At 42.4% G+C, this 17,059-nt stretch overlaps 2 protein-coding genes across 2 annotated transcripts; one reads left to right on the top strand and one right to left on the bottom strand.

Annotated features, from left to right (window-relative positions):
• The first annotated feature begins 4,896 nt into the window (after window positions 1-4,896).
• On the top strand, window positions 4,897-6,314 carry LOC4331076 (phosphoenolpyruvate carboxylase kinase 2). Its single transcript, NM_001417036.1, has 2 exons — window positions 4,897-5,763; window positions 5,886-6,314. Exons 1-2 carry the CDS (start codon window positions 4,941-4,943, stop codon window positions 5,930-5,932), a joined length of 870 nt encoding a protein of 289 aa, NP_001403965.1. The 5' UTR covers window positions 4,897-4,940; the 3' UTR covers window positions 5,933-6,314.
• Window positions 6,315-7,930: 1,616 nt separating this feature from the next.
• Window positions 7,931-12,036, bottom strand: LOC4331075 (long chain base biosynthesis protein 1b-like). The gene is made up of 13 exons (NM_001417035.1): window positions 11,797-12,036; window positions 11,483-11,651; window positions 11,291-11,385; window positions 11,088-11,179; window positions 10,588-10,681; window positions 10,441-10,513; window positions 10,205-10,337; window positions 9,630-9,804; window positions 9,402-9,542; window positions 9,107-9,202; window positions 8,869-9,010; window positions 8,479-8,606; window positions 7,931-8,380 (listed from the first exon to the last, which is right to left on the bottom strand). Exons 2-13 carry the CDS (start codon window positions 11,592-11,594, stop codon window positions 8,216-8,218), a joined length of 1,446 nt encoding a protein of 481 aa, NP_001403964.1. The 5' UTR covers window positions 11,595-11,651; window positions 11,797-12,036; the 3' UTR covers window positions 7,931-8,215.
• Between the last annotated feature and the right edge of the window lie 5,023 nt (window positions 12,037-17,059).

The following is a 17,059-nucleotide window of genomic DNA, read 5'->3' as shown; positions in this document are numbered from 1 at the left end:
ACGAACGGTCAAACATGTTAAAAAAATCAACAACGTCAAACATTTAGGAAAGGAGGGAGTACTTTTTTAAATCCTCCACTCTCATGTTCTCTAATTCTATTGGATGCATGCATTGTATTTGTTAGGATGATCCAAACTATAAGATGATAATAATTATTTTCTTAGTCTTTAGGTTAAGGGTGGTTATGCCTTACATTTCAGAATGAAGGGAGTATAAAATTACAGATGAATTGACAAATTTATGAAAACAGAACACACATCAATTTATCCACTTTTAGTCTCGTAGGATTCATTTCTCCCAAGGACCTGCACGACTATTTCACCAGGCAATATATGTCGCTGACCCTGACCGGTATTAACAATATACTTCCTCCGTTTCACAATGTAAGTCATTCTAGCATTACCCATATTCATATGGATGTTAATGAATCTAGATGGATATATATGTATAGATTCATTAACATTAATATGAATGTCGGAAATGCTAGAATGACTTACATTGTGAAACGGAAGAAGTACTTCTTCTGTTTTTGCAAGGAGCCCAGGAACACGTACTACTGTTTTTTTAAGAGAGAGAGATGATCTTAATTTATATGGTACACATAGCAGAAAATATATATTGCTAGATAGATAGCTGCAGGAATTAATAACCAAAGATCCGGATAGAGTATGTGGTGTGTCGTCGATGACATAATCAAGAAGCATGCACGCGCGCGTGCATTCTTGGTTCATTCCATTCATGCCGTAAATTTCTTGCATTCGAAGTCCATCGAAGGTGGCGTACGTCACCCATGACATGGCGACCGCGCCGTTCATCCAATCGACTCGGCACAGGTGCATGCATGCGTGCGATTGCACCTGGCCGCGCCCGGTTCAATTCCTCTCACGTCCACATCTCATCTCGCGTGATGACTCGTCGTCCGTGTAAGAGTTAGCGTAAAAAAAATTAATGTTTCACCACATTTCCATACCTTCAAAATGTCGTAGTCAACCCATTAACCACGCGTACGTACGCCAAGAACTGATTGGTAATAACCGGTTAATTGTTGATGTGGTAGAAAGATATCATTATTATGAGCGGTGGTACGATTCAAGAAAAATGAATGACTGATTAACCACGAGTAGCACGACCAGAACTGATTGGTGTTTAATAGCCGGTTATGATGTACAGCTACCTGGAATGTATATTCATTCGTTGTTTACGTGTCATTCAAATAGTTATAAAAATATTTTAAAAAATCAACATGGTAAATTAATATGTGATAAATCATTTTAAACATGCAAGTTAATTTATTTATTTTTTTACATATGGGATAATGTACTTGTCGAAATATGGATAACAACTTGGTTGTGAACTTGTGATCGATATTTACGTGTATTTTTGTTTATCTTTCCACGTACACGTATTGTATTATGTATGCTCCAAGAATATTATACACAGCATGCAGTGTCAGCCGGCGTCGATTCTAGACTTCCAAAATATGTGGCTTACCTCTTCAGAATAGATGACAGATTGACAGTGATATATGTTTTTATCGTATATGTATGGAGGTATGGAGCACTTGTTTATGTGCACAAAGTAGTTAATTTACAAGAGGTAGAATGCGTACAGTAGTTGGCAACTTGTACAGAAACAAACATATAGATTTGATCCTAGCCTGCTAGCTTCGGCAACATGCGTACAGAAACAAACATTTCATCGGAGTCAGCTTGCATCATGCGCAAACACTGAACACGACCATTTGTTTTTGTCAGAATCATTCATTCATTGATATAAACTAAAGCCAATGAATTTAGATTAGATATGGCGCTAGCTAACCTATATGGCCAGTATAAAATAAACGTTGAGATGAGATATATATAACCTCCCTTAGTTAGTGGTGTAAAAACAATTCCAATTAGGTGCGAGGTGTCTATCACCCAGATAAAAAAAAACAGCACAAATGATATATCAAGCCAGCTAATTAAGACTGCGGTCATTGGATCTAAGCTAAAGTCAGTGACCAACCAACCACGAGCATTTGTATTTGGTCCTTTGATCGAGAGGAGGAGATTGGAGATGGAGATGCAACTATAGAAATAATTAATATTTTTCAATTAATCCACTTGCCTGGTCAGCCCCCACAGCCAGGTTTGCAGAGCAATTCTAAATGCAGAGTCCAACCCATATTCCATTTCTTTTCTTCCTGGCCTCAACTGCTGATGAAAAAGCTGGTCCATTTCCGTTGCCTGCCTTTTCGTTGTTAACATGATAAATTTGATAATAATCGTTTGTTATCAAGTTGGTGATCATGATTCGTTTGATTCATCATGCATGTACATCTATATATACACACTTTCCGCTTTTGTTATCATATAGTAGTAGCTTTCTGTCACTAACTCACTATCGTTCAAGCGCAGCCGATCGATGGATCGAGCGATGAGATTCCGGAACTGTGTGTTCGTTGACGTCTGAATTGAAGCAGAATATACGGTTTAGGTTGGTAGCTAGGCTGCGAATGCGAGAAAAGTAAGCGCGATACGATCGAGTTGCCGGTTGCGAAGCCGGCGCGTCCAGTTTGGAAAACGTGGAGCTAGCTTAGCTTCGTCGTCGTCGCCGTCCGTTCGAAACGCGCGGTTTGCCGGCTTGGGAGTTGGGAATTGGGAAGAAGTCGCAGCCGGATTCACCGCGTCGTCCAAGTGGGCGCGCGGCTGCAGTGCAGCACGCGCGCGGATTCTTGTCAAGCAGCGGCAGCGGCGGCAGCGCCCGCGCGCGCGGTCAATTCAACGGCGGAAACGCAACGAACGATGAAACGATCGATCGGTGGTGGGACTTGCTCGCGGCTTCACTGTCGGGGGCTGTTCGCTAGCAGCAGCGTTCGCGATCCACTTGTCGTTGGTTTAAGCCACTGTACACATTGCGTCGTGAACGATCAACGATGAAACGTCGCATGCGCAGTTGATACTGACAGTAGATCGAGCGCGTCCGTAGGTGGAATTCTACGGCGATTCCGAAGCAGCGACGTAAGTTCTCGATCGAGTTTCTGCAGCTGGTATCTGCGTACTCCCTCCGTTCCAAATAAAAAAAAAAGACGAACCTTGTGTTTTCGTATCTAACGTTTGACTGTCCGTCTTATATGAATTTTTTTATAATTAGTATTTTCATTGTTGTTAAATGATAAAACATGATTAATACTTTATGCGTGACTTGTCTTTTTAATTTTTTTCATAATTTTTTTTAAATAAGACACACGGTCAAACGTTGGACACGGAAACCCATAATTTATTTTTTTTTCGGAGGGAGTACGCTACAGTTCAGGACTTCAGGCGATCGATCGACCGTATATTAATTTCTCCCTCGTGCCAAAAGAAAAAAAAAATACCAATGGCCCATTTCACCACTGAACACATTTCGATGCCTTTTTTTTCCGCGTAAATATCTAGACCAGGTAATTAATCGAGACAATCTCTCTACGGTAAAAAGATTTATACAACATGCCTGCATGCATGCGTAAATCCTGCTTAGGCACGCATGCATTCGTCGTGGGCCTTGTTGGCTAGTCCAGTTGATAAGAACGAACGAGACGGGTACCAATCGTGGCAGGTTTTCATTACGCATGCAGATCAGGTGTCGATCGCACAAGGAATGCATGAAGATGCAGATATATAATCCCTACATATCCTCTCCTCGTTCGTCATAAAAACCAAATATGGATAAGCTGTTTAATCGTAATCACGACAACACCGCACCACAAAACAACAAAATGGCGGCATTAATTCCATATATATTCGTCGACGAGGCCATCGGATCGCTCGAGCTCGATGCGATCAAAACGATCCTATCTGAAAATTAAACGAGCCAACAACGAGACAGTGCTACCATTTGTTCACTGTTTCGCAAAAAATAAAAATAAAAAATAGTGAACTTTGTGTTTGATCACAGTTTGTAAAACCAAGGGGGATTAATTGAGCTTAAACAAAGAAGAGACGGTAGTCCATTTCCTCTCCTCTTTACCTTTTTCCCTTTCAAAAAGCAATATAATCATGGGCAGAATGGAAAGATGGCCAGGTCCAACGCTGCAGATGTGTATAACATGCGGACACTGTAGTGGCACAGTATCCTCGTCATCACGCTCCAAGGAGGCCACGTTTCATGGGCCCCAATAATTCGCTGTTCTTTGGGCCCCACCGACCATACAGACACTTGTCCCGTGCTTACATCGGTTTCTGCACTTGTTTATCCCAAAAAATTAGAACAAAAAACATCCATTGGCCTGCCCAAACAACCAAACCCAACCCGTCCACTGCTCCCGTTTTATAATCCCCTCAACAAATAAATACAAATCTCCAAACTTTAAAAGAAAGACATTATTAGGAGTAAGACAACATAATACACTTCATCCATCTTGGGGAGATTTTTTTTAGTAGATAATATCCATCTGGGGAGATGCGTATCTCATTTTTATTTTGCTCAAATTTATTTCCTTGTTAAATCATGAGTCGGTAGTAATAACTAATAAAGCTTATTAATCCCTATGCTAATGCGTAATTAAATGGAAAATAGAGAAGGAAAAAATACGAGACGATACACATCACCAGGTAGGTCCGCTAGGTGCGAAAGAGTATGTAGCCTAGTGATTATAATGCCCTGAGTAGCCTTCCAAAATCCTGAGTTTAAATTTTTATAAGAGCTAATTTCATATTGAATTGTTAAGTGGCTAAGTTCTCAATTTAAAATGATTACTTATATCCCGGTTAAGTTTAGAGATCGGTTTAAAAATACCATTCTCTAAGAAAAGAAAAGGGTTCGCTAGGAGCCAAAGAAAAAAAAGGCGAGGCGGATATTCCATTTCGTCTCCTTGGCCGCTGCGTTTCCCGGCTGCATTTATAGGCGAGGCGGCCGCGGCGTCGGAGACCAGCGGAGACAGAAGAAGGGGGGAGAAGAGAATCGCGGAGATAGCATGAGCAGCGGCGGCGAGCTCGCGCTGAGGCAGGAGTACGTCATCGGCGACGAGATCGGGCGCGGCCGCTTCGGCACCGTCCGCCGCTGCTACGCCGTCGCCACGGGGGAGGCGTTCGCGGTCAAGTCCACGCCCAAGGCGCCGCTGCGGGAGGCGGAGGCGGCGGACGCGCTCGACCTCGCGCTCGCGGAGCAGGAGCCCAAGGTGCACCTCGTCGCGTCGGCGCCGGGGCCCGGGGCCAGCCCGCACGTCGTCGCGCTCCACGCCGCCTTCGAGGACGACGCCGCGGTGCACCTCGTGGTCGACCTCTGCGCGGGCGGGGACCTCCTCTCCCTCGTCTCCTCCCGCGGCCGCCTCCCGGAGCACGAGGCCGCGGACCTCGTGGCGCAACTGGCCTCCGCGCTCGCGTCCTGCCACCGCCGCGGGGTAGCGCACCGCGACGTGAAGCCCGACAACCTCCTGTTCGACGGCGGCGGCGTGCTCAAGCTCGGCGACTTCGGGTCGGCGGGGTGGTTCGGGGACGGGAGGCCGATGACGGGGCTGGTCGGGACGCCCTACTACGTGGCGCCGGAGGTGGTGGCCGGGAGGGAGTACGGCGAGAAGGTGGACGTGTGGAGCGCCGGGGTGGTGCTCTACATGATGCTCTCCGGGACCCTGCCCTTCTACGGCGCCACCGCCGCGGAGGTCTTCCAGTGCGTGCTCCGCGGCAACCTCCGCTTCCCGCCGCGCGCGTTCGCCTCCGTCTCGCCGGAGGCCAAGGACCTGATGCGCCGCATGCTCTGCAAGGACGTCTCCAGAAGGTTCTCCGCCGACCAAGTCCTGAGTACGCACTAACCCTCTTCCTTCGTTTAAATTTTGCTCCACTTTGTAATTTCAGTTCATGATTCCCCAGAAAATGTGAGGTGTTTTTGCTAACGATTGGATCGTTCGGTGTTCGTGTTGCAGGGCATCCTTGGATCGTGAGCCGTGGGGGAGCCGCGGTGATGGGCTAGTTCGTTCGATCGAGGATGATGATGAACTCCATCCATGTGTAGATAGCTTTTCTTCAGGCGAAGGACTCGTCTGCTAGCTGTGAATTTTGGCTTGGATTAGTGGCAGGGTTCAGTGGTAGTAGCGTATTATTAGTGTTTGTGTCCAGTAGGAGTTAGGACCATGACGAGCTCTGGTGAATTGGCTGGAATTTGGGAGCTAGCTATATCTTTCTACCCGAGTTTGTCCGATGTACATACAGTGATCAGTTGATCACCTTTTGGCTGAACTGAAGAAGAGGGTAGTCTCTCTTAGTGCGTAGCAGGCTTGTTCAGATGAAAATTGAATCCAAAAACATGAGAAAATTTCTGTGAATTGCTGCAGTTCACCTATGCATATTTCCATCTGGAGTGTGATTCACTTGTCATTTTTTTCGATGCTTCCCATGATCCAATGTATGTGCTGTGATGGTCAATGGTGACTGGCGCAGTGGTGCTCATGGATTTGGAAAAATTGAGGCGGCTGTTCTGTTGGTAGTGGTAGTGGTTAGATTCAGATACTACTAGTATCATAATCTTGGGCGTTGAATTAAAACTGAAGAACAGAAGCAGCCTGAGTGCCTGACCGGCTGGCAGATCTGTGAGTGGTGGCGTGGTGGGGATTCTGGGCCGTCTGTTGGCGCAAGTAGCCGCACCCGGTGTCCTACGGAAGCTGCTCCTCTAACGTACTGCCCTCTAACATGGGTGGCCGACATGTGGGTCCGCTAGCTGTGGGTCCCACATGTCATCCTCTCAAAGTTAGAGGGCAGTACGTCAGAGGATCCCGTCGCGTGTCGTACCGGTGATCGATGCCCATTTCTGCCGGTAAAACCGGGTGAAAGCAAAGCGAAGCCCAACCGCAGCCTCTGGCTCCAATCACGTTCTGCACCCTGCTCGCAAAGCAACCGCTCTCCCCCCCTCCTCCGTCCTGCACGACTGGCGGCACCGTGCAGCAGCAGAGCAGCAAGCAGAAAAAGCAGCGGAAGATTTGCTTCCCCGTGACGCCTTTGGAAAAAAACTGCTTTTGTTTCATGATCACCTACACTTGCAAAGTTGCAACTGCTCTTGCAACTAACTAAAGAAAGTAGTATTTGGGATTGATTGCTGCTGAAAGGGAGCATAACTAGGAGTATTAATTAGGGATTCTGCTAAATTTGTTAAAGGATGAAAATCCGGACTAATGTACATCCTTTAATTTATATGTGGATGATGATGAATCTACGTGGATAATTTCATATTATCTCATATTCAAATTTATTGTCTTAAAAGATATCATATTCTTATTTAGATTTTTTTTTACGAAGGAGTACTCCTAGAAAGGAGGAAGGAGATTAAAGCACCGAGTTGGGGCGGGCGCGGCGCCCAGGCCCATGCAGCTGCTGCCCTTGGATGGCGACTTGGATGGAGGAATGCTTTGTCACAGTCGTCATTTCGTGCACAACATTATTGTCGAAATGTCAACTTTAACATCTGCTAACCACACACGACGGACAACCTGACTACCTGCCTCACTTGCTCAGCGTCATGGTGTCCAGGTACAGTCCCCCCACTCCCCCCTGCCTTGCCCTTGTTGGCTTGAACAGTTCAACTTTGATTTATTTATTACCCCCCTCGGTTTTTTCGAAATATTCTTTTCCCCTCGGTTTCTGTAAAATTGAGAAGAAAAAAAAGAATATTTTAAAAAAATCGGCTAGCTTCATTCTTACTACTAATATGTGGGCTCTGGCTTTTTAAAGCTGCTTGGTTCTTAAATTTGATCATTGTTTTCCGCATGATAGATAGGAGTAAGTTATGTTCAGTGCAAATAGCCATGACTAAAAAGACAAATCTGAGTCTCCGTGTGAACTTCGAAATGGAGGAAAATTTCACCTTTCCTGTGGGAATTGAAATGCTCCGTGTGAAAATCCCATACACGCATCGGCCCAAATCCGCATGGCCCGCTCCAGTGAGATTTCACGGGCTTTGTATGGCACGGGAATTACTGGGCTGAACTTTTTTTTCCTTGTTCTATTAATTAATGAATTGCATATGTTGAGTTGTTGACCAATGTGCTAACAATGCCAGAACTGACAGACTGTTGAAGAATCAGCCGATGTACAGAGACTATAGAAGAACAAAACTACCAGATATTTTAATTCAAACTGTTTTACAAAATTTTATTTGTAATTCTGCTAGACACGACAGCAAATTGAGCCAGATCAACGAGCATACAGATTTGTACGTAACTGTAGAACACATCATGCCAGATGCAAGGTTGTCAGTTTGTCACTAGAGCACTGATGCTGCAACCCTTTTCAGGGATTCAGATACTTTGAGGATATCAGATTCAGTGTGACCAGCTGATACGAATAGGCGGATTCCAACCGGAAGACGACACTTGTCCAAACTCGATCGTTTCGTCGCTGCAATGAAGACTGAATCTTCCTTCAATACCTGTGAAATTACAATTACGTAAAATACATTATTGGCTTAACTCCAAAAATCAAATCTCAAGTGCTTTTCACGAATTTGTTGAATCCACCACTAAATACCTTCTCTGAAATAACCTCAAGGAGCTCCAGGTCAGCAACAGCAGAACCTGTTGATGTCTTCAATTTGAGGAAGACAATAGGTGACAATATATTACTAGCAATTTCAAGCCCCTGTACATCTGACAACTCTGCGCATCAAATGCAAATGAAAAGATGAGTGGATGGACAAATATACAGCGAAATATGCCAGACGTTTCCTAAAATTTTGATATCACAAGTACATCAAAATACTTGTAAGGATGCTAAACATTGTGTATTTTCGGTACTTTGACTATAGCCCATAGTAAGTACATCACAGTTTTATAAACTAGGTTAGTAACATATTACCAGTGCACTATGTTCGGTAAATTAATGGAAGCAAGAAATAAAGGTGCCAAGAGAATTAGTGACCTTTATGCAGAAGAGTGATGTTTGATCTTAGATTGGCAAGAACCGATGGGTTCTCCTCCAGGTGGTCCACAGCAGAAATTGCTGCACTAGCAAGATATGGTGGTAACGAGGCAGAGAAAACATAACCGGAGCTGCTTAGACGCTGCAAGATGACAACAGTACAGCCAGTTAAAAATACTGAAGATGCAGGTATTTCTATACCATCATCAATATGCTATCGATCTGATGTGGCACCTACCTGATGATCAACCACTCTGATACTTCCTGTACAGAAACCACCATCAGTAGCTAATGCATTTCCCATTCCAGCAGTGATAATGTCTATTTTTTCAATCTGCAATCGGTAAAGAATACTTAGAAAACTAGTAGAACTCAATTGTGCAGCAAACTAAGCTAGTCAACAAGGAAGATTTTCTTAATACAAATTGCACTTTGTCTACTGAGCCACTGATTATGCCTGCCCAGTTCTTTATTTGTTGTTTCAGATTCGCTGTTGTGGAAATATATGAAAAGAAATGAGAGGGAGCACTCACAGGAACTCCATAATGTTCAGCAAGGCCACGTCCAGACTTGCCAAGAACGCCAAAAGAATGACTCTCCTCCAAAATAACACGAAACCGGTATTTCTCCTTCAATCGAACTATCTCATCCAAGGGTGCAATTTGGCCAGAATTCTGTATCCAGAACAGTAGACAGACTTTAGAAACAAATTCAGTCAATGTATTTCTCAGCAAAAAAGAATTCATGAGTAAGCTACAAACCTGGTAAATAGCTTCCACAACAATATAGCGCCTAATCTTTTCTGTACGTTTGTTTCCATGAGTTAGTTTTTCCAGAGTGCTCGCAAGTGAAGCCATGTCATTGTGCTTGAAATAAACAACAGTGCTTCTTGAAAGCTGCAAACCATTTTGTACTGCCCAATGAACACCCTCATCACTGCATTGCATATGAATATCAAGATTTATTTTTATGAAGAACGTGGCCATACTGAATTATTTTTTTTCTGGATGCAAAAACTAGCTAATAATTTTAAATATGAACAATGAAAAGAGATATATAAGGACTGAAAGCACGCATAAAAAAAAAGAATTCACCATTTCGAAATTATGAGTTTCAAAAATGCATGATGGCTAGAAGGTCAAGTAGGTTTGTCAATAACACAGAAGGATTAGCGAGGTCCATGATACCATATTACCAATTCTACGAATTTCCAGAACTACAATAAAATATCTATGTTCATTTTACATCAGATGGTATGGCACGACTCAATTCATTAGAAAATGTTGAATAATATGTTACTAAATTGTTGTAAACAGGAGGAAAAAGGTTCACTTACGCTACAATTATATCTCCTTTCTTACAAAAGGCAGGAATCACACTGAAGATGGTTGATATCCCATAGGAGTACAAGATTGAATCTTGCGTTCCCAGGAACTTTGCAATTTTAGTCTCACAGTCAAGGTGAACATCTGAAAACAACAAAATGGCTAAGTTCCTCCCCTGAATTTGCATTAGGCTTTTGGCCACAAGATACAAAGTATTGAATATAAGTTGTAACAGAACATTACGAACCAATCGTTCCATAAAAGCCACGAGGTCCGCATGATCCAACGCCATATTTCTCCACCGAACCAATACAGGAATCCTGCAATTTCCTTACATCACTCAAATGTTCTAAAAGAGTACTAAAGAATATTAGCAAAAGCATGAGGTTCTTACGAGTATCTTTTCATTGCCAATCAAACCAAGGTAGTTTGCTGACGCAAAGTTTACAACTTCTTTTCCATCAACAATTGTATGCGGTCCAGCAGCACTGATCAAACAATAGAATATCAGTATTCAATCCTCTCGGTCTTGGTACAAAGATAGTGGGGAACCATAGCTATAATTGTGTGAACTCTAAATCATAGTTTGGTTGTAATTCTAGAACTAACAAGCTCTGGAGATCAACACCCATATTCCATGCTCACTAGGTCATAGTATCATAGTATAAGTGTACAACAATGCTTATATACCGACTTCCCTAATCCTTACTAAATGAAATGGCTACAAACTGAACCCATGCAATCTTTTTTTTTTAAAAAAAAAAGAAAGAAAGAAGTACATTGCAACATAGAGCCTTTGGTGAAGCACATAAAACACTTTACTGGTGACATGAAGGACTAATTAGAAATGTCTACTTTGTTGGGAGGGGATGGGGCTTGAGAATTGAGACGAACCTTTCTAATGTAGGAGCCTCAATCCGAGCTCCCTCCTTGATGGGTGGGCAGAGAGGCTCTGGTTGCCACTCATCACAGAGCTCATCAACCTCCTGTTGAGCCAAAAAAAAAACACCTGATTAACACAATTGATGAAGCATTAAGAAATGGAAAGGAACAGAAAAAACTACTAATTCCAAATTATTGAGCAAAGTGTAGCTCACCCTCTCAGTGAGTGGCTTCTTTGGAGGCTTGTAGCTCTTCCTGGAGAGCTGGAAGAGTATTGCGGCAATGAGAAGCCCTTCGACGACCAAGTGCCCTGAAAATCACAGAATCAGCGCATAGCGCATAATTTAAATGAAACACGATACAACTCCAGAATTTCTTAGCTGCTGGAGAAAATAAATATCATTTACCATCGATATGAATCCCAAAGACAACAGCACGAGCAAGCGGGGCATTGAACATAGCAGAAACCCGCGCAAGTGCTGCAGCAGTCGCGTTCGCGACTGGCAACACCATCTCCATACTCGAGAGCAGTTTCCCTTTTCTCCCAAGATTAACAAACTCAGCACCGTTCTAAACCTGTACAAAAAAACAAAAGAACGAGATGCTAAATCCACCAAAACAAACTCGACAAACTGATCCAAGAAACTACAGTTTCTCTGCAACTGTTCCAAGCACAGAAACAGTTGGATCTAATCCTAAGACACAGCCGAAAGACCGTTACCTTTATCACCCTGACAGATCTCGATCAAGAATCGCGAACGACTTGCGGACTCACTCGATTTACCTCAACATCGAGAGGAGTGGCGGGGGTTATATACATGGGGTAGGAGGCAGTCGTCGTCGGCGACGGAGCGGACGAGGTTGGGGTGTGGAGGGCGGGGAAACCGTGGGTTGGGCTGATGGTCGGAGATCTGCGGGTGGACCGCATCCGCGATTCCGCATCGGCGGCGCGGCGGAGCTCATGGTCAGCTTTGGCTATCTTTTTTTTTATGAAAAATAAAAAAATAAAGTAAAATAGAATAGATTTGTCAGTTTGCATGGGTTCAACGTAGGACGGCTATGTTGCCGTGGCCTAAGCCCAGGCACGGCCCAGGGTGGAGGTGGGCCGGACCAGGCTGGTAGACTACGGCCCTAACAGAAAAAGGAAAGGAATAAGTTCACTGTTAGTCCCTTAACTAGTGACGGAATCTGATTCGTATCCTTGAACCGCAGGACCGGATATCTAGACCCTCCAACTATTAATACCGGTGTAATTTGACTCCCTCGATGGTTTCGGAGGACAAGTTCAATGATGTGGTGTTCACGTAGCAGTGTTGACTTGGTCTGCGGATGTGGCACTTTGGTGACATTAGAGTTAAAAACATATATGTGGGTCCTATTTATCACTAAAAAAAATTATGAGACCCACATGTCATCCTCTATCTCTTTCTTCTTCCTGCCCCCCTCTCTCTCTCCCTTCTCTCCGACATGTCATGTGTGGCCCAGGATGGGTAAAGGTAAATGTAGATGGTGCTTTTGTGCAACAAACCAAGGAAGGGAGTGTGGGCATTGTGGTTCGCAATCAGGAGGGAAAGTTACTGCTTTCATCTTGGAAGCTGATCAGAGGCTGTGCATCGGCTGAAGAAGCAGAAGCAGGTGGCTTGCCGTGGTGGGATCCGCCTGGTAAATGAGTGAGTTAAGGGGCCTTTCATCCTTGGAGCCGATTGTGCTAACGTAGAAGCAGCCCTAAGATCGGCTGGGTGTGATAAATCTCAGGTCTGGCATATACTTCGTAATTCAGAAAGCTAGAGCAGGGCTGCATGTTATTCATGGTCCTCGATCTGCTCTAATTAGTACTACTTTCCATAAAAAATCAACTCGTAACTACGAACCTAGACACATATAGTTAGGATTGAAAATTTTTTTAAGTCGGAGAGATAGGGTTGAAAATAAAGTGGCTCGATCATGGTCTCATACACTATGCGTTACGTTCGAAAGAGTCTGTAGGTTTGCGCTTCCAGGCGCCTGAGGGTGTTACCGAGCTCTTAGCTCGTGATTGTAACCCTATTTCTGTGAGTTAATAACGCTTCCTGAATGCCCCCCCCCCCCCCCCCCCCCCAAACAAAAAAAAGGACGACCTCGGCTCGCATTGGCATGGATGCAATGGGCTATATTAGGCCTTACCTCCTGAATGGCAGGCCAGACCTTGAGCTTACATGATATGGGCCTCGCCATCTCATTTCCCCAAAGTTTTCCAGGCCACTATCTCTCAGTTATACTTTTGTCTGACTGGTTCTATCTCTTTTTTTACTTTTATGCAGTCGTCAAAAATAAGATTGGAGTTTTTGCATTTTGATAATCCATCCATTAATTATGTCACCACTTAGAGGTTAATGCACGACCTAATCACACTTTGAGTAACCAGACCGCAAAAGGACAAAGCATCAATGCATCATTATCTCTCATATTCTCTCTTAGCTGTCTGTCTGACTCTGCTAATTGTGTCCTGACCGCCGACTCCATTCAGAGTATGTGGTTGCTCCCCAACTCCAATAGCTCATGTAATTACTGTAAGGCGACGACAGTTCATCCATAATTTGACTAGCCATTCACCCATTCTCTGTCCAATAATAATAATAATAATATAGTACTATAGCCCTCTTCTTTTCTTATCTTGGATTTTTCATTTCACGATTTCCAAGCTCCTAAACTATATGTTTCATGTAAAATTCTCGGAAAACTTTTCTAAACTGTTTGAAGTGAAATTTTACAAACCTTGCGAGTTGTGACAACAATGTTCTAGCTCGAAAACTAATTAGATCAGTCAGAAAAATTATATAAGCTCATAAATTAGCTTGAAAACTAGTTTAAAAAATTTTATTTTTTAAATAACTGACATTAGGCACTATTTATTAATTTTCAAACTTTGAATTTAAAATTATTTTAAGAAAGTCTGAAATGCTAAAAAATTATACCTTGTCACCGAATTGTAATTAAAGCATCTTAAATATAATCATAAATCATGTATCTGTCGTACTACTTTTATCTTTTAAGAGTAAATTAGTGGTCAAAGCTAAAACAATGATAGTCACCAGTGACGGCAATTTAAAAACGGGGAGGATTTACTACTTATCTATTTCTTACAAGCATGTTCATGTTCAAAAATAATGGTCAAAGTTGCATATTTGAAATTGTTCCCATGTCTAATGGCATATATTCTGAGTATATCAAACAGAACTTTTTATCTGCTTTGGCTTCCGTTCTACAGTTGTTTGGTGAAATAGAAAACGTCAGGGATTTTGCTACTGTCCGACAAACTATATTGCTTTACACATCACACTGATTAGTCTCTAACCAGACCAATACCTAATTTTTATTTAGTGGTCGCTACAAAGTTGAGTCATGGCTAAGCTCTTCTCCTGACAAGCACATGCTGCATCATCACACGGGTAATGGCATCTTATCTTTGGTTCTGGCCCCAATTAACTCACTCAATGACTGGTTTTTTTAATGAAGTCCAGGATGCACTTGTTAAAAAGAGAAGCATACTTAGCTGATAAAGTGGGGTACTAATTCTATATTCTTCTGGTAAAAAGGAATTAAACATGATTCAGAACTCTTCAAAAAGCAAGGAGATGAGCTGCACATCATCATTAGGCATAGGTTTATGTATCTATCATCTAATAGAACAATGGCTTCGAACTAATATATTTGAAAGGAGATTATATGTTTATAGTATTTTGTATGTTAGAAATGCACTTTATGATGAAAAAAAAACACTACATATATTCTCCAACTGCAAATGCAACATCACCAACACCCCACCTGAAAAGCATACGCCAGTCAGATACCACATAAAGCACTGGCACAATCGAACAGTGGACATCCATAGGATTCTCTCATGATATTTGTTGGCATATGAGAATTATTCTCTCCCAGGATGGATCAAGGCAAGAACAGAAGGAAAGAAGTGCACAGAAAAAAGAAGATGTGATGTATGCGTCCATTGGAAATTGGGAATCGGATGCAACAATTTGGCAACCTGCTGGCCATTTTTATGATGTGTGTTCTTGCCTGCAATCATTCAAGCTTTAGTCTTCGCTGGTGCCGGCGCCAATCCAGTGGATCACTGCATTTCTGCAATTCCCTTTTCACTACCCATTTTTAAGCAGGTAGTAATAGGATTAATTAGTAAGTATCAGCAGGGCGGATTCACAATGGGGGCGGAGGGGTCTCGAGACCCCACTACCACCCCGGGACAGTGGAGACCCCCCTAAGCCCCCACTAAATTTTTTTTTCCATAGATCCATAGGATGTGGGGACTGAAGGTTCGATTTATGCTGATGTAGTTTATTCAGCCCCCACTACTATTTTTTTCTAGATCCGCCACTGAGTATCGGACTACTATCAATCTATCACGGTCTGCTATGTAAAAAAAGATTGCAATCTTTAGTAGTAAATCAGAATGTGCTAGAGAAGATCGCAATCTTCATCAATAACCTCTTCTTCTGGCAAAGAGTGAGTTGTTCGTCAGATATCTGAATATTTCAGAATGGACCAGCATTGTATTCTGCTGCAAGTGATTATGGATCAGAATGGCACATGTATTTTTTTTTCTTCTTAAAGACAATACAATACAACACACATGCATACAAGGAGTTCATAATCACATGCTTGTCTTGTACAAATGACAAATTCCAGACCGAATATGTTTGCGTACAAGCTACTCTACGGATCGCTACGATCGTCCAAGATCGAGGAAGACGACTACTGGGTGAGCCCCTACCACGAGAGCCGGTGGTGTATATATATATTCCATCTCAGAAAGGGCTAAAATCTCGTGCTCTTCTGATGGCAATGGCGTTCTTGGCGGTGATTCTCCTTGCTGCTTTCGATCTCAGCTGAGCTTAGGCTCAGTTTGAAACGGATTATTGAGTGATTATAGGGATAAATTAAATATTTTAAAACAAACTTAATAGGTAGGCATAAAGTTTTTTCTTTAAGAAATGTATGTTTTGAATCATATAGCAAATAATCCGTTTCGACGATCAAGTGAATAGTGTAGAGAGTTAATTGATCTTGGTTACTTCTCGTTTACCGTTAATATACTTTTTAAAGTGCTAAAGGGTACATTCGTATGAAAACTTTCTGTATAGAACATGATTTTGAGAAAATCAAATAAATCTATTTGCGTATAGCTAATCAGCCAAAACCAACCGCCCTAAATACTACACGACCACATGACTAGTCGAATTACTGTGTGGTCGTCAGGTCGATCTGAACGAGTCAAGCGATCGACTTGTAATCCTATCAAAACGACATCAGTCGGCAGCTAGCTGAACTTGCCTGATCGAGAGGCACCCTGTCGTGGTCAGGATTGAGCTAGCTGGAACGAAGTTTAACCAGGTTATTAATCGCCATATCGATCAATAATTCGTCTTAGTAAATGCAAGCATCAAAAAAAGTTATGGCTTCAACTGTAGCTCGAGATGGAATCGACACACAGCGATAGCTACACTGCTAAAACCTGCACACAGTGTGCAGATAAGAGGATGGAGACCACACCTTGAGAAGAAAAAACCAACATAGGATATGACTATCGGTGAGAGAGAAGATGTAGAAAGAGATAATTAACTCATTGACAGATGGAGCAAATTCATCGGGTGAGACAATTAACTAGCTAATTCAATTTAATTCAGTCAAACAAAACACAAGTACTCTCCCTGTTCTAAAATATAAGCATTTTTAGACTTCGACACAGTCTTCGAGGGGCTACTTTGACTAACAATATCTATAAAAATAAGATGTTTTAAATAAAAAATTGCATATTATGATAATTTGTAATGATAAATCTAGTAACATCAATTTTAAATGATTAATTTTTTTATTTTTTTCTATTAATAGTTAAAATTAAAAATATTTGACTTGACACTATTTAAAATAATATTTTAAATGTTTATATTTTGGGATGGATGAAGTGCTAGTCTTCATTTCTAGAGAGTGAC

The sequence above is a fragment of the Oryza sativa genome, chromosome 2 (assembly GCF_034140825.1).
Source record: "Oryza sativa Japonica Group chromosome 2, ASM3414082v1".
Classification (NCBI taxonomy): Eukaryota; Viridiplantae; Streptophyta; class Magnoliopsida; order Poales; family Poaceae; genus Oryza; species Oryza sativa.
Note: the sequence above shows the minus strand (reverse complement) of the source record. Positions and strands in the feature narration are given on the sequence as shown.